The sequence below is a fragment of the Chaetodon auriga genome, chromosome 2 (genome assembly GCF_051107435.1).
Source record: "Chaetodon auriga isolate fChaAug3 chromosome 2, fChaAug3.hap1, whole genome shotgun sequence".
In the NCBI taxonomy this organism is placed as follows: domain Eukaryota; kingdom Metazoa; phylum Chordata; class Actinopteri; order Chaetodontiformes; family Chaetodontidae; genus Chaetodon; species Chaetodon auriga.
The window spans coordinates 5442608-5464128 of record NC_135075.1 but is presented as its reverse complement, the minus strand read 5'-3'; the positions used below and the strand labels follow the sequence as shown (position 1 = coordinate 5464128).

Here is a 21521-nt window from a genome sequence, read left to right as displayed (position 1 = left end):
AATTGCGTTTTTTTTTTGTTTGTTTTATAACTCTTTGTGTGTGTGTGTGTGTGTGTGAGACAGGGTTGAGCGAATCTCTCCCCACAGGCCCTGGTTAGTTCAGTAATTACTTTGCTCCCAGGGGTCATTCCCAGGGTAACACACCACCTCAGCTCTTTTCAGCTCATCCCTGCATGTACCCATTATCTCAGCATGGCAGCGTGTCCTTCAGTGGCGTATTTTTCCCTTCTATATCTCAAATTAGCATCTCATGTAAAAAAAATGATGAATCACACTGGAAAGCCTCTGTAAAACAAATTATATTTTCCCTTTACTCTTAACTGCAGACTTTGAAAAGTGGATACTGTAACTTGTCACGTACATTTGTAACTAATAACACTATGACAGCTGAACTCCAATCAGACTTTCCAGGTCCAGGTCCCTGGTATTGTCTGTGTTGTCTCATTAAAGCACAGCTAAGTGCATCACAGCTGCTGTTAGTGTTTTTAGTTACACCTGTGCTTCTCTGACTGAGACAAGTTCAGCTGTCTGCCATGAACAAGCTGGAAGAGTGGAAAAAATTGGTTTGAAGGACGCTGTCAGTGCTGTTGTTGGCACCTCTCCTGAGATAAGAGCTTTCATTGTAAAAAATGTTAAACAAAAAGAAAAGCAAAACAAACATTTAGATGTTGATAAGAACTGGAAATTCTGTTCTCTTCCCTTGCTGCTAATTTGAGGCTCTACTATGTCATGATATCAAACTGTGAGGAGATTTAGTTTAGATCAACTCAGTGCATTTCACTTTCTCAATGGAAAAAGTTGGTTTGCACACGAGGAAGATATGGATAATAGTGTTTTTGTACTACTGCACAACAGAAAATATATAAATCATGTGCAGTCCCGTCGTTCAGAGCGAGAAGCTTTGTATTAATTAAGGGTCGATAGCTTTGAACTTGTCACTGTTTGTCCTTATGGATCAATTCATCAATTCAGTATCATTAATTTTAGTTCACTAATCTATTTCATACATTAAAAACAATAAAACATATCAAACATATCTGCAAGTTTGAGCGAGGGGCCTCCTGTAGCTGGCTGTGCTTTGCATGGAGGGACATAGTCTGTTAAACACAATAAGGTGAAGATGTAAGAGTGAGTAAACAAAGACAGATGAAGTCAGACACATGAAACACTCCGTGCTTAGGACGTTAGGAGTCATCACCATTGTCTTTCTGCCTGTGTGTGTGTGTGTTGGCAGGATGTCCCACTGTACATGTTCTCGCCTTCCTTCTTCCTGTTAGGGCCAAGGCACCAGGTCAGCTGGCACACGGAAACAAACAGGAGGATACTGGAGTGTGAACAGAAGAACAGTCATGTTGGTAGTTTCATGGATTCCCACGTTCGAGAACGGACAAATCAAAAGCCCACAGACTTGATCATTTTATACATTTTAATGGAAATATTTACTGATGACTGTTAAATAATTATTCTTGCCACTCCTACAGAGGTGTGAGAGATCACTGTACAGTAAGCTTTTTCACAGTATTTCTTACAGTATTTACATGCTCCATCTACGCTGACAGCACACACTGACGCAGCATCTCCTTTAGCAGTGGATGAGTACATCTGCAAGCCAAATGCTGGGTCCCTTTACACAGTGCTCAAAGCATTTACAAAAAGTACATATCAGCAACAAAGGAAAAGAAATCAGTCATCTGTACAGTGTTTCTTAAAATTAAGTTAGTACATTCACACACAAATACAGTTAATCTCAAACGAACTGCAATGCAAACCCTCTGAAGCTAACCATTTTGGTATGATTAGAAAACAACAAAAGAAAAGGTGTGAAATGCAACGTTAGATTCACTCAATAAATAAACCCTGTTTGAGACTGACCGAACATAAAGAGAGTGAAATCTTTGACGGCCAGCGTGGAACAGGACATCACATCAGATGTATGTAGTGGTCTTTAAACAGGGACTGTCCAAAACAACCCCTCGTCTGGCTCATTTTCACCTTACCCAGTGTGTCACTTCATGAGGAACGTCCACAAAATCATCTTTGTGTCTGGTACAGTTAATAAGAAATTTGAAAATGATACTTCTACGCCTCATTGTTTTTATTCTGTGGTCTCCAGATTCACAAGTTCTGAAACCAAACATGTCAAACTTCATTGTCAGTGCCGCCAACAGTGCAAAACTTTTAGCTAAGTTTAACTTTTTGGTAAACAAAATATGACAAAACAGGTGTAGAAAGAGACATCTGCTGTCATTCTCTCACTCGAGATCTTTGCTGATGTATACTTAAAGGCCCAATCACTGCGTTTATCAACTGCAGAATTCTTTGGGTATTTACACACAAATCATTTCATCATCACACAAATTTAAGGAAAAACAAAGCTAACATCTGTAACTTACTTTTGATTGTTGTCCAGTACTAGTTTGTGTATTTGAAAAGCAGGTGAACACTGACTGAAAACACTGGTGGTTTACCTCACCTCACCTCACCTGCAGTGATGTGGACGAGTACTCCATGCTGTGAGTACACTCTGATTCACTCCTCAGTAACGTTACGGATGCAAAGTGGTGCAACAGACTTGAAACTTTTGACCAAATAAAGGAGTTCTTTTCAGCTGGGTATTAAGTTTAAGACCTGCCAACCTTCCCTGAGACAGAGCAAGGTAAAGGGTACTTCAGTGGTTTAGGACTAAGCTGCTTCAGAAACACCGAGATGAGTTTGATGGTGAACCAACACGATGGGTAAGGTGACCAATGGACCAAACGGCTGATAAAACATGAGCACACTCCCGAGTGAGTGGAAAGTTTTCAGGACAACCTCAATTCAGTGCAGAATGTTCAGTTTAAGCCTACATTTAGCTCCAGCCTTTAACAACAGTGACCGCTAGAGTGTTAGAGAATTACAGAACTAAAGCCTGACCCGAACTGTTCTCCTCCAAAATCCCAAACTGCATCACCAGATAAGGTCCACCCAGGCTCAGTGTCCTGTATTAAGGGAATGGAGGAATCCATTCAGTGCTCATCCAGTGCAAATGCCTTTTTTATCCAGGCTGAATTCCTACCAGGGTATTAGGATTGTGCGTTCAAGCAGCAAGCTCACTAATTTGGTCTTTGTCTGCAAATCTACTAAGCAGATTACTCCACTATTAGTTCCCTAAAATAAGAGCCTCTTGATTATTCTCAAATTAAAAATGCACTACTGACAAGAGAGATTTGAGCTTTTTCAAGACAATGTTAGCAGTTTTTTGCTCCCAAATATGTGCCATCATCTTTCAAGTGACTCTTAAACCAGTTTAGCCTCATACAGCCCCTGAGTTATAAGTCAAATCCAGAAGGCTGTGATCATCACTTGTAAGGATAAGAACCACTCACACATTTCAGATATACATGTGATCCCTCTGGAAGCATGTGTGTCATTCCTCAGGTTAACTGTGCTGACTGGAAACCATTAACAGCAGTTAGTCTCTGTCTGTCCTGCTGTTCTGAGCGGCTGCTGCTCACTTGGTAAATTATTAAGCCTGACAGTTACATGAGACAGTCAGTGGAGGACAAAGGTCAGAGCTCAGTGTCACCCCCTGCTGGGCATTAAGGGGGCTACATTTGTGAAGATGTCTTCTGAGGCTCAGATTCACTCAGGAATGTGGAGTGAATCCTTGGCGTCAGTTCATCATGACTGGAGGTGAGGTGGTACAGTACGTATCTGCAGCCAAATTTTGAGCTAAATGAATGAAAGGAAAGAAGCCATCAATGTCTGACTGAATCTACATTATGAAGACTCCCAATGAGTGGCCAGAATGATGAAATCATCAAGAAAAAGGGCCATTAAGTCCAGCTGTCTGTTATCAAAGGGGCACTCCACTGACTTGACACATGAACATCATGGCCATGGGTAGAACGACTCAGCAACTACTTTTCTAACTGCTTAATTGTCATTTTTTAAAGCAAAAATTGGGAGGAAAATGGCAACTTTTTTCTGGTCACAGCTTGTCCATTGTGGAGATTTGCTGCTTTTCATTGCTATAAATCACTGCAAACTGAATATTTGGGAAGTTTTAATGTGCATTTTTCACTTTTTTTCAGGTTGGGCTTGGAGACTAAAAATTCACAAGAACAACTTTGTGTAACAAACTGGGGACATTAAGTTTGAAAGACGTGGGCATATAGCAGTCAGGGAAGGTCTAATGAAAGAGGCTATTTAGACCTAACAGAAAGGCTCTGTCAGCCTCTCCTGATTCATTCTTTACGGTTCTTTTCACGGTTCTACCGTGTACTAACCTAGTGTGAAGAGTCCTGATCATGCTTTACTGAAAGATCACTTCACTGATTTAGCTTTGAAACGACGGGGAGTGGGCTGCAGAGGTCGGGTTAACTCACTTCTTTCTAAGTCCACACCCAGATTTTTTTCATTTTCGCTGACTCAAGTGACATCACTTGAGGACAATCATCATACTTTACTTATCTCCCTCTGGAGGGACAAAAGGCTTCATATAACTTTTTCCACATATACAGAAGTGCTCCCCAACACCTGAAAACAGACTTTGATGTGTAAGATTGATGGAGGCCCCCTTCATAAGTTCTAGCATTTTCACTTTCACAGTTTGTTTGTGTTTCCTTCTGGAAATGACTGCTTTTGGAGTGTCACATGCCATCTTTTTCCATCTACGTAATGGCAGACCTCATGACAGCAGCACTGGCCCAGGTAACCCACTCCTTCCTCTTTTGGAAGCTACACTTGTTTTGACCCCAGATATTAACTTACGCAACGTCTGATTACGTAACAAATTTTGGCTTCAAATCTATGCTGTGAGTGGGACTGGATTAAAGTGTGGGGCTGAGAGCCGTCTGATGTTAAGATGGCCTGGGGAACAGGTGCTTCTGCCTCACGATGAAATGAGACATATGAAACAAGACTGGATTGGGAGCCGATCAAAGATGGGAATGTGAGGAAGGAGCAGACACAGGAGGGCATAAAAGAAGGGAGGAGGGGTTGGCAGTGGAGGTGACCGAGGTTGTGATTTTCCAAGAGGTCTGGAAAGATTAAATGGAAAGTTTAACAGAGCGATTCGCTGTAACCATAAAAGTCAAGAAGGTGGAAAACGGTTTGAGGACAGAAATGCACACAGAGTTAAGAGTGACATTTACTCTTTTTAACCAGCATCACTCTGCCCTCCTCCTTCAGCATCACTTACTAAAGCAACCCAAACTGAAGAGTTGTTTCACCTGAGATGTTAAATAATCCACATTGTCTTCACACAAAAAAATAACACACGTTTAGCTACCCTCTATCACCGATTGCTAGAACACAATAGTGATTCAGCCTACAGCCAGTCCATGAAAAGCTTTTCCATTTGCTGTTCCACACACTCAGTGTCTGGAAGGTCCTTCCACTAAACCACGGAGTTTGATATTTCTAGCAGCAGCAACAGCAGCAGTTAGCTTGGAGTAACTAGAAGAGGAACTGACAGAAGCTCAGACTGCAACAGAAACAGAATCAGAGGAAAGAGACGACACAGTACCATCCACAGTGTCTGACGCACAGGTGATCTCTGGGAAGTGCAGTGCAGAAATACCGCAGCTACGAGCACTTAGCACCAATGATGGAGGGGAAAAAAGATGAGAACTTAAAGCATTCGAATAGCTGCAGACGGCGGGAGGAATGGTCTCACTGTGAACATCACACACAAAACACGAGGAATCAGTTTCTAAGTGTAATGAGGCCGTGGCATTGAACCACAGATAAAGAGCACAGAACAGGACAAACTATGGTATCTGTCAATGTCAGCATCAAACCCTCCTAACAGTCTTGTCCCTCTTTTGACCTTCATTACCAGCGTTGTGGAACATTCTGGCGTCACTGTGACAGACAACAAGCAGGTTCTAAGTCAATGAGCTCTACCTTAAAGTGTGTGACTGCTTGGCTCACTACGCCTTGTTCAGCTGTCCTGAGAGGGAAAGCAAGATCGGGGTTTCAAGATCAATCAAGATAAATTAAAACATACACACGCATACATTCACATACACACGCACACACAGAACTCGTGGAAGTTTTAGAAATCTTGAGTTAGAGTTGTGACAGACATGGAGCTAAGCTGGAGGAATGGAAGAGGCTTTGCGCTTGTTGCAGAAAAGGATGTCAGGTAGACCAAGCAGTGGTCCATCAACAGCTGGCTCACAGAGAAGAGCTCCCACCCTGCAGGAAGTCCCAGCATAAAACCTGCTCCCCCGCCTCCTCCCGTCTTCCTGCCTGCCCTCATTCTGGGATCTGCAGGGCCATCACTGCAGGTTTGACCATGAAGTACCGGTTGAAACGTTGCACAGCGTACCTGAAAGACAAGCAAAAAGGTGGTGCTGGCACAGGAGGAACTCAAGTTTGGATTTACCTCACTTTTTGTGTACTTTTGTAAGAGGATAAAATATATAAAGCCCACAAATGCTGATCCGAGACAGATTCCTCCTTTTGGTTATGAACCATGAGCGACGTGGAGTGATTTGGGAGGACCCATCATGCTTTCAAAGCTGTTCAAGGTTGAAGCTTGTTAGCTCAGGTCGCCAATGTTAGCACTGATTCCTTCTTAATGTTTACATCAACAAAATGCTGAGTCAGCTCAGGCAATTAGTGCTGTGTTTGTCCCACATTATAAAAAAGAAGGTGTCTATCTAGAGCTAGTTAATTATTTTAAACAAAGAAATCAGCGTACTGATAAAGATACTGTAAAAGATTGTCAACCCTACTAAATTTCTTTTTGGTATGTTAACTGTTTTTTTTTTTTTTATCAAAGTCAAAACAAACACCATGTCTTAACAAAGACAATATTTTAGTTTCAGTTCAATTTGAATATATCTGCTGTCGCGTGCCACCTCTATCGCCCAGGTTCTTTTTGTCAGTCAGACATACAAAGTAGGGGAGATATTCACTCTCGCGCTGCCTTTCTGTGAGTGAGGCAGGAGAGATTAGGTTGCCGTCCATAACCCTCCTCAGGTCTACTTCCTCTCTGTGGACCACTAGGGGAGCAGACCTGGTGTCCGTGTGTGTTACAGGTGTGTGAGCAGGAATTGTTAAGTGCTATGGATGCTCACAAAAGAAATGAGAGACATGTTGGCTTTTTGAGTTTCTGGTTTCAGTCTTTCATAATGCTCTGTTTAACCCCACACTGACAGATTCCCTTGAGACACTCAGTCCGACCCATCACTTAGGTGATATCATGCATGGTGGGGGGGGTCGCCACACACAAGCCGAAATCTTTCACGCACTCACAACTTACCCGAGGAAGTCAAAGTCGATGGAGGAGTATTTGGCCTGGATGAGCGCCCAGAAGCCCCAAATGAAGTGAGAAGCCTTAAGAGAAACAAATCAGATATCAGATTAAAGAAATGTGAGACACTGTAGGTGTGAGTGTGTCAGAGACGGTGTGTTTTTGCCAACGTATTCCTCCTCACCAGAGAAAACTTGTTGACCTGTACATAGAGCGTCTCCAGTTCTCGCTGGCTGACCTCCTCTGTTTTCTTGGTGAAGAGCTTGTATGCCTGCAGATACACTTTGAGCCAGTCCATCTGCATCTCCCGACTGGGGTACAGCCCATAGTCCAGGTCTGCCATTCCTGATCGCACACACAGACACACGGTTGCATAAGCCATACTGTATGGGTATCACCTCAACGTACAAATCACACAGTGGTTCAACAGACCTGCAAATTCATTGAAATGGTTTCCGATGTCGTAGGCCTGGTAGTTGTAGCTGGAGTACTCATAGTCTATGAAGCGAACATGACCTGGGAGACAACAAGAGGACATTAAGAGAATGTAAAGTGTATAATGGTGTGTCTGCTTCATAACAGCTGTTGTATCTCCTCCAGCAACAGAGACGATGATTTTTAAGTCTTAGGAGTGTGCAGCATACGCAGCCTGTTGCACCTTTAGCTACTATTAGCAATTCCAGGTTTAAAGGACTTCATTAACCACATGTTTCAGGTGAGGGCAGAGATGTTCTGCGGTGTTAATGGCTGTCAAAAACTGCTTCCATTCAAACAGCTTTAGAAAACCTGAAAGAAATAATGCTCTTCTGAAATTTAGCTTCCTAGGAGAGAATGGGAGAGTTTGCCCAGACTACCAATGCATCCTTTACTTTAGGTAACAGGTGCATACCTTCTTTGCAGTTGTGGATGATGTTCTTGCAGAGCAGGTCATTGTGGCAGAGCACCACAGGGGAACCCAGTATGGAGAGATGCTCCTTCATCCACACCATCTCCTGCTCCAGCACGGCTTTGCTGGGAACCTCCTGCTGGATTCTGGACCAGGAGCACAGAGACAGAGAGATGAGGAAAGTTAAGCTTTTTTCACACACAATTTAATATCCTCTCTTGGACTGTCGTGACAACCATGCTGAGTGTCTGCAAATACAACACTAGCCCCACAGGCATGGACAGAAAGTGGGAGAAATTGTTTAACTAAATGTTACTGGCCAAAACGAACAGTTTTTTTTTTTTTTTTTTTCTGTTTTTGTATCTTCACAAACTGGGAACATATGTGATGTGAAAACAACTGAGCCTGACATGCACAGACAGCACACAGGCTCAGTGGGGCTGACGTCTGCAGGCTCCTGGGAGCACAGTTCCAGAAAAACGAGCTCTCAGTGGACACCCGTGATGCTGCATGGTGTTCCTGGGTCACTATGGCTACACTAATATGTTTTCCTCTGAACTGAGCTTTGAGATCTGATCCTGGACATTTGATTTGTGATTTATTCCATCTTTAAAAAGCATCACCTGCAGCTGTACGCATTTAACTGTGACTGTGACACAGGCCGACTGAACATCCATGCATCCAATCTGTGTTCAGCCCCAGTCACATGATGCACACTAACCACTTCAGACCATCAGCATGTGTCAGTCTGAAAGGGTTTTACTGGCTAATGGAGAGAGGGTTGAGTCGCTGAGTTGGTGTCTCAGCCAACCAGACCGGTGTGCTGAGAAGAGACCCCTGTGCTAACTGTAATGGGCTTATGAGGCTTAATCCACAGTCAGCCTGATGCTGAAGCACACACACACACGCACACGCACGCGCACGCGCACGCGCACACGCACACACACACACACACACACACACACACAACCTCTCCTTGGAGCTTTCTCTGTGGCTCGCTGCCTCTTCTTCACTTGTGGCCTGAGTCGTGACTGTTCAATCCCTGCATTGTATATCGCAAACTCTTTTTCTCTCTATTCTATGAAAATGTCTGTTAACATCTGAGCTTCTGTACAGGCTGTTTCAGATCACAGAGCAACAAGTGTCTGCTGTCCAGGACCAGGACACTAGCTGTCTGTGTTACCAAGGAAAAGAGTAAGGTGACCTGATACACTGAGCTCAGCAAACATCTGCTGGCCCACTGCATGCCTCAGACTCCCTAATCCAGCCGGCTATTATTGTTACAGTTATATAAGCCACATGCTGGACTTAATCTAATAGCAATCAGAACAAAGATATCAGCTGGGACTGGGAAGCTGGCCAGGTTATGAAACAGTCTTTTTCGGCTCCACAGGTCCAGTGCCAAGATGCAAATCAAACCATCCTTGGCCTCAACTCTTGGTTTTTCATCCTCTCTCCCAGATACTGTATGAAAATTCAATTCCATGTGATGAATTTCTCAAAACCAAATGGTCCAGCCTGATGTGTGTATCAGCTGTGAAGGAAAAAGTTGTTTGGATAAGTTCTAGGAGGTAGAAACTGTCAGGTTAACAGTATCTTTTACCTAAAGTCTGATTTACATATGACAGCAGATGTTACTGACCTGATTGTTAAGTTCCTTCGCTTCATGGATAAGAAATTACCTCCATAAACACATGAGATTTTGGTATATATATTACACAGTTTCAAGAAGGCATTAGTTTGCCAGCAACCTCTGGAAAGAGTGGTTGCCATAACTACATGAACAGTAAAGAGTATATGATCGATTTTGTTGTAACTAATATTCATATCACCTCTAAACACTTTAACTTTGACATAACAAGACTGAGAGTCTGTAGCCACGCGCCTGCAGCTCTGTACTTAAGCATGACATAGCTTTGCCTTTTGACAATGCTAACTGATGCTCATCAGGTAAAATGTTTACTATATTCATCTTAAGAGTACATCCACATTTAATTGGTTAAATTTGGCAACTTGATCAATTTCTCTATTGAAACTGAAATAAAAATGCTGACTTGATGATGCTAAAGGAAACGTCTGTACAAAATTTAATGGCAACCCATACAAAAGCTGTTGAGATATTTCAGGTCAGGCCATTGACAGACTCTTCCATCTCTAGAACTGTGCTAGGGTGGCCAAATTGTGCTATCACTGAAGAGTACAAGTGGTTGTGCAGATTCTGGTGTGTTCTTGCACAAGGGAGGCCACCTCCTAGTAAAATCAACCTCTGCAACGTCCTCACACTTCCTGAAATAAGACTCCACAGTAAACTGGACATCTCTGTATGTACATCATGTGACAGATACCTCTGGTCTCTAGAATATTAAACAGGGTAACTTGCTGCATCTTGGTGCAAATACTTTTGGTAGAAATACTTCACTGAGTGCTCTCAGATGATATCAAGCTCAAGCAGAATTGACTCTGTCCTCATAACTAACGTTACAGGAAAATCAGGTTCCACTTGATGAGCAATATGCATCATTATCTCTGTATGTGTGCTGAGCCAAGGGCAGGAGCACCCACTAAGAACTGCCGCGGCGTTAGATCTCACCTGATGTTGGCCGCTCGGTCGGTGAACTCTGTGGCCACAAGGGAGAAATATTTTCGCATCTTTATCCAGAGGTCGGGTTTGGGGATGCAGCCATTGTGTGCGTGGATGGCATGGATACGAGCCATCTCCCTGGCTATCAGTCTGAGAGGACACATACACAGACAAATTACAAATCAACTTTTCGTCATGACTAGATTTCAGCACAGAATTAGTAAATTACTGCCTGTACCGTATTCAGTAGTCTCCAGTTATGAAGACACCAAACAGTCCAATGACAGACAGCCCTGTTACAGGATTAAGATACTTTTATCTGCAAGGTTAGGTCAGGACAAGAAATACTGCATTTCTTACAAAGTTTCTGAAGTCCAATGAAAACAACTGAATACATCATGTTACCACACTACACCACTGTAGACAATAGAGTGTTTAACAGCCACCAAGGACAAAGTGTGCTGCCAGATTAAGTAACCGAATTGACTTGTTTTGGCACATCACAATTGCTGTAGTATTAAGTTACATGAGCAACTCTGCACAGAAACTGTTTGTAATTGCCATCTGATCACTTGTTTTTGCAGTATGGATCAACTGCCAGCTACAATTTGCATGTGGCTCACACGTGTTTGCTTCATTTGCTTCTTTCCTGTGTGGCATTGGGGCATTTCTGCATTGTAAAGTAGTCTGGGTCTATATACAGAATGTAGAAACAATGAAGGATTCTGAGCCCATGATCCCATGGTCCCAGGACTCTGCCATGTCCCAACCTGAGTAAGGATGGATCTCTGACGTCCTCCGTCCCAAGAGCGTCCCCCTGCATGAACTCATAGCAGATGCCATTCTGAAAGGTGCAGTAGAGGCGAGGAGCACAACCATTAGCATGTAGCACCTGGAGGAGAGTCACAATAACACAGAACAGGTAAGAATCAGATGGGAGAAACTATTATAGAACACTTGTTGATTTACTGAAAGTATTTGCTTTTACAGTACCTGAAAGCTTTTGAGCTCGTTGTCTCTGTCCACAATCAGCTCTGTCTTGTTCCCATATACTCGAACCAGGACCATGTCCTCTGGACTGTCCTCCACATAGCAGCCAACTAACTTGTTGGTGGTTCCATCAGTGAACAGCTGGAAGAGGAAGACAATAAATCATATAACCTCTCACGAGAGATGCAGACAAATACCCCCAACCTCAGATGGTAGAGCACCATAGTGGTTCCCAAGCAAAGCCTCTGATTTGGGTGTCCTCCACCAACCACCAACATCCTTGACAGTCACATGTGCCTTCCACCCACAATGCCTGGCAGCTTTAGGCCTTAGGTTGAATGGAAAATCTTATCTGACACCTTCAATCATATAGAAATCAAAAAATGTAAGATTTTTTTATCCATCAACAATACAAAATATCCACCTTACCTTTTTACATACAGTCCATTTGTCATATTTCCAGAGTAAAAGTACTACATATTCAAAACATGGTTAGAACTGGTAAACCCTGGGAAATTGGCATGAGTGCAGTGATTTTGTGGTTTTAATTTGAAACTGGTCCGTCATTGATGGCTGGCGGACTATCAAAAGCAAAATTAAACTGACATCCCTAGTTCAGAGTCATCTAGAAATGGATTCAGTTCATTTTTTGTCATTAGTCTGCAAACAATACTCCACAGTGAGAAAGCAAAAACAGCATTTTGGAGTGTTTTGTCAATTTATTAAATAACATATTCTGACCATTTGTTACTTGGTTAAAGCACCTTGGGCAGCAATGACAGCCTCAAGTTTTCTTGGAAATGGTCCTGAAAGCTTGGCACACCTTTTTTGACATTCCTCTTGGCAGAAACACATGGCTCAAAGGGTTTGGATGTGGATTGTCGGCACACCCATTTTCATATCTCTCCAGAGATGCTCTATTAGGTTTAGGTCTGGACTCTGACTGGGCCACTCCAGGACTTTGACAGTTTTTTTCCCAAGCCAGTCCTGTGTTTTTTGGCGGAATGTTTCAGGTCATTGTCTTGTTGAAATGCTAACCTTCACCCCATCCTGAGATCCTGAGCACTCTGGAAAAGGTTTTTACTCAGCATTGCTCTATATTTTTCTGCATCCACCCTGCTATTGTAACTAGTATCCTAGTCCCTGTAACAGAAGAAAATCTCCACAGCATGATGCTGCCTCCACCATGTTAAGCTGTAGGGATGGTACCAATAAGGTGCCTGGTTTCCTCCATATATGCTTTGGGAGTTGTGGCCAAATAGTTGACCAAGGCCCTGAATCCATGATTGCTTAGTCTGGCTGGGTGGCCAGATGAAGGAAGACTGTTAGTGGTTCAAAACGTCTTCCATTAGAGAATGATGGATGCTGCCATGCTCTTAGGAACATTCAGTGCTACAGAAATATTGTTGCATCCTTCCCAAGATCTGTGCATTCACACACTTCTGTCTTGCAGGTCTGTCTTCAGGTTGCTTTTAACCCTGATATACACCAGCTCTGAGACCTTTTATGGACAGAGTCATGACTTTCCTAATTCTGTCCACTGAATCCAGCTAGGCACAGGTGAACCATTGACAGAAACAAAATGCACCAGAGCTCAATTGCTAATGTCATAACAAAGGGTCTGAATGCTTATGTAAATGGTGTATTTCAGTGTTTAGTGTATTTTTAATACATACACAAAACACCCCAGAAATCTGGTTTTGCTTTGTCGTTGTGGAGTATTGTGTGTAGGTTGATGAGGGAAAAAATGAACTGAATCCACTTTAAGATGACTCTGAACCAGAGATGTCAGTTTAGCTTAATTTAGCTTTCGACAGCCCAACAGCCATTAACCAGTAACTGACTGGTTAATTTTGCACTGAGGAGCATGCTGGCAGCAGTTGTGTACTGGACAATTTCAATGTTCCAGACAAATGGAGAAATTACAGTCAAATATCTGTATTAATGGACCCTATTTTCCCTTGTTCTGTGTCTAAAGGGGATTTTTTTTTTTTTTTTAATTTCTTCAGTACTGAATGAGAGTACTGCAGTCATGAAACAAGCTGCAGTGTAAGTCCTGTGTGTAAGTGGGTTTGCACATTGTCAATGTACATCCACTAAAAGTGTACTAAAAAGGCTCTTTTTGTTTAACCAGTTTTGTTTAACAGCCACCATATCACTCTTATCAAAGCCACCAAATTCACACACACTTCATTCAAAGTTGCCAGATACAAAATAAAACTCCACAAAACCATCTTGGTTTGTCCTCATACTATTCCAACAATCAACACCAACTCTGGTTTGGCTCAAAATAAACCTGTAATTCACCGAATTGGTAGAATCAGAGAAGACTGCAGACATCAGAGAAGCAGCAAGGGAAACCAGCATGTAGAACTAGAACAAGAACACTGTCACATCTTAGTCAGGAATTATTTTCACTGGATATCATGACTGGAAAGACTTAAATAAGTCCCTAAAAATCACACATATTTGTACCAGTGGTTCTTGCATGAGGCCTGATGACTCTTCTGCCAGGTGGTGTTGCATCAGTGAGTCAGCAAGTTAAGTCAAACGCCTCTTCTAAAGTTAACAGTCAGCAAAAAGCCTTCTGTGTCTGAGGCTAGGCCTTGAATATTTGAGTGACATCACTCCAACGGAAACCCGTGGCCCGTCCATCCCACTGCAGCAAACACAATAACAACATACACACTGCCTGCATCTCCCCCAGCCCAGACGCTCACTCATACATATCTGGCATTCCACACGTGGCTGACCACAAAGATGGGCACGCAGGCATCCCTGTTATGACCGTACATACACAAGCATACACGCCTTTGCTACCACATGACTGATCCCTTCTACCCGCCACACAATACACCGCTAAGACCGGCGATCAATACGTCGACAGACAGCGATAAGCTTGGACCCAGACAGAGGTAAACATTCGGCCATATACTGCCTGACGTTTGATTTTTTTTTCCATGACTGAGTCTACGTTCTGTGGTCTGACTGCACATTCTATGAGGCGGCCTTTCTTTTGCAGAGACGAGTCGAGCCATCTTCACCATGAGAAAGTTGTAAGAGGAGACAGTTGCTCTGTTGCTGTTGGCTCACTCTGCTATTTGCAGGAACTCAGCGTGTGTGTGGGATGTTTGGAAATGGACAGTGCATATTTACAGTAAAAGTCTTCCTGTCCAGGTGGCGGGGCTAATCAGGTGTTTCTGTCAACAGTGCTGCCCTGCTGCTCTTCACCACATTTAGCGCTTCCCGCTCAAAACAATGGTCCCGCTGCTCGAGAACATCCTTCCCGACCAAATAACACTTTTTTTTTTTACATTCTGCTGTGGCCTGGTTCATGAGTACGCTTGCCAGTCGTGCTGCTGTATCACTCTGTTGTCGTTGTTGTTGTCTCTGAACTCCATGAGACAACAACATCCAGTGAGACAAAAAGCCTGTTTGGGTAGTGGTCACTGAGAAAAGCTCTGCTGCTCTGGCCTATAGAGATGTATGTAAACACTGTCATGATCACAGCTGCAGGTGTGTGAATGGATGGGGTGTGGGATGCACGGTTGCCTTGTGTTCAAAGCACGCCACTAGAGCCGTAAATTAAATGTCATCATGTCCACTGCCGGTGCTACTCCAAAGACTTTGACCTGGCCATGACACATCAGTCACTTGATCCTGTTACAAGAAATTAATTATGCATTTTCCTTTCCTGACAAGGTGAGGCTCTAAAATGAATCACTCAACAACACACTCACGTGTGTGTTACTTTGTGGTGACGGTGTGGTGAAAGCATACTGCACAAAGACTCCGTGTATTAGGCCCACAGCTGTTGGAACTCAAGACGTACACCAGGGATAGATACAATAATGGATGAAGCAATTACACACAGTATATTTTGAATTCTCTGATATATTGTGTGTGTATGCTGACATCATATTGACTTAATCACACACGCACACAGTCACGTTTGCACCATTTTTGGGGACATTACATAGATTTATATTCATTTCCTGGAAACTTACCCCCACCATAACCATAACTGCTACTTGCCTGACCTTAATCCTAACCTAAACCTAACCCCATAAGGAAGGAAGGAAGGAAAGCGTGCGCGCGCGCACACACACACACATATATATATGACTGATCGGGGATCAGGGAATCGGGGGGTGTAAAAACCAAAAACTTTTATTCTGTATTCTGTAGAGCGGTTACTCAAAATTTATAAAATTAAATACCTGTTATTACTAATAATCCTGTTGGCCCTGAAAAATAACATATGGGTCAGTCTCTACTTTTAAGCAGCCAAAAAGAAACAGAGGACTAGTGAATCAGGCAGCTAACATTCAGAAAAGCAATATTTCCACCTGCTTTGTCTGCATTTGTTCAACATGACCACAGTACGCTCGTTAAGCTGAAGGCAAACTGTTGAGAACAGACTAAAATAAAAGCTGTGTGTAGTCTCGGATGAGACATGAAGACGGACCGAGGCTGACTGATGTCTGTGTTCTTCATCATTTCAGAACTTTCTTTGTAAATTTTGATGTCAAGGGTATAATTTACTTAACTGACATCTTTGGTTTATTTCCAGTGAGATATTATTGTGTATAAAGTAGGGCTGTCAATTAACATTCTAAATTCAAATTTTCAACCAAATTTTTAATAAAATGCACACAATTTGATTGTGAAAATGAATATTTGAATGTGGAAAAAAGCAGCACCACCGCGTTGGCTACACTGAAAGAGCTGCAGGACAGACAGGAGTCCCAAAACCAGTTTCCATTGTCCAGTAATTGCTGTTTTGTTTTTTTAAACAGGAAAATCTGTTGATGTTCAACATATTTAAGTCTCTGCTGTCATAATGTCCTGTGAAAATAATTCCAGAGTTAGTGATGATTGTTGAAACAGTGAAACCAACCAAGAAGGTTTTGGTGAGTTTCTTTTTGTTTTTGTAATGTTTGAATGAAGTGTTTTTGTGAATGGAGTCTATTTGTTTGTTTTGTAATGTGTAGGTGTACAGCTCTTTTAAAGACATTAATGTTGAAATAATATACAAGTTGTATGTCTTGTTCTATTAGTTGTCCCTCTTATGGAATTAATGCACAAAAACAGATGTTCAAATGGTTCAAATCTTTGTGTTTCGAGGGAATATTCAAATGTCATTTTTCATTAATTTTGGCCTAGTATACATTGACTTTGCTGCTGTAAACTTTACTGTTGCTGCTCTAGGAACAATATTTAAAATATAAATCAATCATAATCCTGTTGTGAATTCATTTGTTTTTAAAAACAATCATTAAAAAAAACTACACTTTAGTGATGAAAAAGAACCGGTAAGATGACTGATAAAGAACTGGGACAATTAGAGTATGGATGACAAAAACCTAATGATACTCACCCCCTACTGGCTTTACCCTGACTTTGGGAGGATGAGCAAATCGGGGTGCAAATCCCTTTGGTATGAGCCTTTAATGTTTTTTATGGCATTATTATTTTTTTCTGGCACACTCACAAAAATGTGAAGGATTACTTCAGCTCATCTACTGACTTCACGATAATCAGTGAGCATATTTGTTTCACTTTTCTTGATAATGTCTGATAAATATTGTCATGAAAATTGTGAAAATGCATAGTTTTTAGTGTAACAGCATCTAATTTTTTCCACAACCCAAAGTTGACATTGCAACATCTTTGTGTTCTGCGATATATTCCGATAAGAAAAACTAGACGTTATTTACATGTAATCTACCATTTCTAACTATGTTCAACAGTATGATTAATCTGTGTGATAGAAGATAAAACGGGCCTCCCGGTGAAGGTGAGGATGGGAAAAATCTCAAACTCAAGCAATAAACAGATTCAGCTACGTGCCAGCAAGATGTCGATCTGGATACTACAAGTTTTGTGAGAGTGTGTGTGCTGTGTGTGTTAAGCGTTTCCTCCATGAGGGCAGAGAGCAGCCCTGTGACAGTAATATTTTGACTTTTAACCAGCACCCTGGCAAAGTGCCGCTGATAACGGGAATACACTCACTCGGCAGCCTCCTCCCTTAAGTGAACGCCTGCCTCGAGCAGCCAGGCAACATTATCTGTGCATGTTTACAGGCCGGTGAGGTGATACAAAGACTCTGCATGCACAGCAGTCGGTTCGCTATGTGCTCCGTTGATGGGGAGCACTCGATCAGTTTATCAAACAGCCCAAATAGGCAGCCCTCATTTTCAGGTTGTGGTAGACAACTAATGGGGACTGCTTTGGTTTGGAACTGATGACACACGGTGCATCCACAACCTTTAAGTTAAATTGGACTAGATTATGCTATTGAATATCAGATGGACATTTCTTACAGATTAGTCATAGCAGAACTTAATCGGGAAAGGTGCTTCCATCTCCCACATGAACTCTTTTTTGAAAAAGGCAAAAACCACCTTAAGCGAGCGGAAAACCTTTCCGCAAAATTTTGCTAATTTAAAGTTTTTTCTAATTCTGCCATATCTGTAACCTCTTCTAATGTGATACTCCACAATGCGCATAAAAATATGTTGATGGAAATACGGCTAATGGCCACAAATGGATAGATTAGACTACGAACTCCATCTGATACAATTTCAACATCGACATAAGGGTGGAGCTACATATTGTGGGACAATATTTTGCTATGTGAGCAGTGAGAGCTGAGCCTGTCAGTGATCTCTCTGCATCCCACAGAGCTGCATTCAGCAGGACTCCTTTCGCAATCTTTGAACCCCAAGCAAGCAACAAGATGACTCCCTCTATGACCTTTGTAGTAATAAGAGCAGGCTCTGTGTGTAACAGCTCAGATGTTCTGATCTTACCAGAAACTCCTGTTTTAATCCTTTTCATCCACACTCTCTCCTTTCTGCTTCCGCCACTGAGAATTCATGAATAATACAACTCCAAAAGGTCTCAAATTTAGGCTAAGTTAGAGGGCTTTAAACTTTAGCAGACACACTTTTACCTTTATCTGTAAAGCAGACACACATTTGTGGATTTATTTGACCTGTATGTTTGCCTTCTGTTCATTCTCTCTGTTAAATCTCTGTGTATTAATGCCATCTCTGGTTATGATCTTGCAAAATGTTGAAATACACCATTCACCACATGTTAAATTAAGAGTATCAAGTAAAGAATTGTAAAAAACTGAATAGTAAAACTGATTTTAGTCAATAGTTAAATACATTATGCATGCGTGGAATTATAAACTGTATATCATATTAGAGGAGCAGTCAGCATCAGCTGTGAACAGTCCATTGTATTTGTAGTGGAAGCGACAAAGCAAAGTGCTGTCCTGAAAAAGTGTCTCAGCATGCTTTTGCCCAGACCCCACCTCTGATTTCTATTACCTATAGTTTCTTTTCAGTCACTCCAGATTCCAAACATCTGATAAGAGAGCAAACACACATAATAAAGAAGCAAGACTGAGTATCAGACACCAGTTCATCAAATGATAATGGCTCTTCATAATGCGTCTGCTTCCTTGAGCATCTATCAATCACCATAAGCCAGCCTGACCGTCTAGTCACTGACACGAAGATGACTTGGCTTTCATGCTATACTCGGTACTACATGTTGTGCACTTCGTAAATATGAAGTTGTCTGTGAAAGGAATATTATTCTACTAGGTTTTGAGATAACTTACATTATTTATTTAGCTTAGAGTTCAAGTCGAGGGCGTCTTGCTAGCTTAGTTAACCGTAACATATTATTTTCATATCCAGACTACAAGAGAATATCAAATATGTCTTCATTCATCAATTAAGAAGTGAGTGTATCTAACGGTGTGTCGTTTGCTAAGAGAAATTAACCTAACCAGGTAGCTGGATAACGTCCATGTTTCCACGGCCCTCCTCCTGACCGGCCGGTAGTAACGTTACTTGGTGATGCACCGTAGCTGCCAGTCTTAGCCTAGCCTAGCATACTCTGTGCAGCTAGCTTAGCGGCTGACGTTACCTTCGTCTTGACGTGGCTCGTGTCCCACGCCGGTCTCAGCTCTTTAATGAGCTCCATCGCTCCCTCCGTCACGTTGTGTTCGTCCACGAAAACGGGAATTTTTCTAATTACCGGTGACCCGACGGGCACATGTATCTGCGTCTCCATCCTGCAGCCGTCTATCTGTAACGCTAATCTCCGGACCCTTCAGATAATTCTGGAAATTGCAGCATACAAATGTTGCTTGGCTTCTAAGTCGCGAAATGTTGATGTGTTTCAGTGAATGACTTCAGTTTTGCTTCAGAGATGTATCTTGTCTGATTGCTGTTGCTGTAGTGATGAGCTGAAAGCAGTGAAGATGTGCAGTCAAACTGCCGGGTATGGATACTCGTCGCCGGTTTTCTTGGGAGCAGTCAGCCGACGGTACCATTTCCTCCTGCTTGGCTCCGCCCGCCGGGGATCATCCGACTGTACCGCCGGTTGAGACGCGCCACAGCCCAGCACGCCCATTATTTCCGAGTGTGTCCGAGTGAGGCCGAAAAAGAAGCAGCGTGACAAGCTGCTGTGTTTAGGGAAGATGCAGGTCTGGAAATGAGATTAGATTCTTTTTAAGACGAGCGATAAAGAAGTCGTATTCATCAGAATTGAGTCAGAAAGAGGCGACATTTTAATTTACTGAATAACTGTACTTGGTTTCTAATAACGCAGTGTAAAGTTATTGCCAGTGGGAAGCATCATTTTCTAATGCACTAAACAAGAAAAAAAAATCCAATAGTGTGAGATTAGTTTAGTTTTTACACATTGGAAAAAAAATTTATTACAAGTTCTGTGAAGTCAGGACTTTGCAATTCATGATTTTTATCAAGTTCAAAAGTGAGAAGATTAGACTAGAGAAGATCATATTTACTGATTGCCAAAGCAGAAATGAAGTGTTACAGCAGCACACGAGAAGTACAGGAAAATATACACAAAAACAAAGCAAAGGAAATAAAACAAAATAGCTACACAATAAAGAGATAATATATAATATATATATTGTACGTGTGCAAAAAAAAAAAAAAAAAAAAAAAAAAAAAAACCCAGCTACAGTCAGTGGGATCACACTTCAACCAGTAAAACCCTTTAACAAAAATGAAAGAAGTCAGTGTGAAGACTGGCCCATGGAGACGGGCTAAACGAATGTTTAAGTATTGCAGCTGGTCTAAATGCATAGTCTGATATACAGTTCTTCATTTATCCGTGGAAATCTTTATCAATAAAGAAAAAAAAATACAACCAGCAGATAAAAAAAATGCAATGAGTTAAATCTACAAGCTTGTCACTGTGGCAGTACCAGCTCTCGGCCAGATGGCGGCAGTATAGTAATAAAAATGTCTTTACCAAGTGCTGCGAATAGAGGGAAGAGTTACCCTGAAGAAGGCTTTCTCCTAGTTAGGATGAGTTCATGAGGGAATGCTGCAGCTAGCAGCTCTATCAGCTGCACCAAGAAGATGTCTTTCATCACTTTCACCATTAGTGTCTCCTGTCATTAGATGATGTTAGAGAAGAGTTTCCAAACTCTTTCATGTCTGATAAAAATCCCCATCAGACTAAAAATCCCCATTTATTGCAGGGTTTGTCTCAGGTGCCCTCTCTTTGGACACATTGGTTGTCAGTTGGGATGCAGTGGTGATGGTGCAGGTTTGAATCGTATGATTCTATCTTCATATAAGTGCATTAGTGCTGAATATAAAACAGAGGGGCCAAAGGGTCCAACACAGCTCTGAACACACTGTGTCACATTGTGATCTTGGGATTGTGGAGTGTCATCTGCTTTTCTATGAGTAAACTTTCTGAAAGATTGGAACACACAGCTGTTTGGATAGCACATCACATCTTTAATTTCTCAA

At 42.0% G+C, this 21521-nt stretch overlaps 1 protein-coding gene across 1 annotated transcript; it reads right to left on the bottom strand.

Moving 5' to 3' along the window:
• Positions 1 to 1412: 1412 nt before the first annotated feature.
• etnk2 (ethanolamine kinase 2) lies at positions 1413 to 20155 on the bottom strand. Its single transcript, XM_076751112.1, has 9 exons — positions 19654 to 20155; positions 11707 to 11844; positions 11484 to 11605; positions 10723 to 10863; positions 8136 to 8278; positions 7679 to 7762; positions 7431 to 7591; positions 7256 to 7329; positions 1413 to 6316 (listed from the first exon to the last, which is right to left on the bottom strand). Exons 1-9 carry the CDS (start codon positions 19798 to 19800, stop codon positions 6244 to 6246), a joined length of 1083 nt encoding a protein of 360 aa, XP_076607227.1. The 5' UTR covers positions 19801 to 20155; the 3' UTR covers positions 1413 to 6243.
• Between the last annotated feature and the right edge of the window lie 1366 nt (positions 20156 to 21521).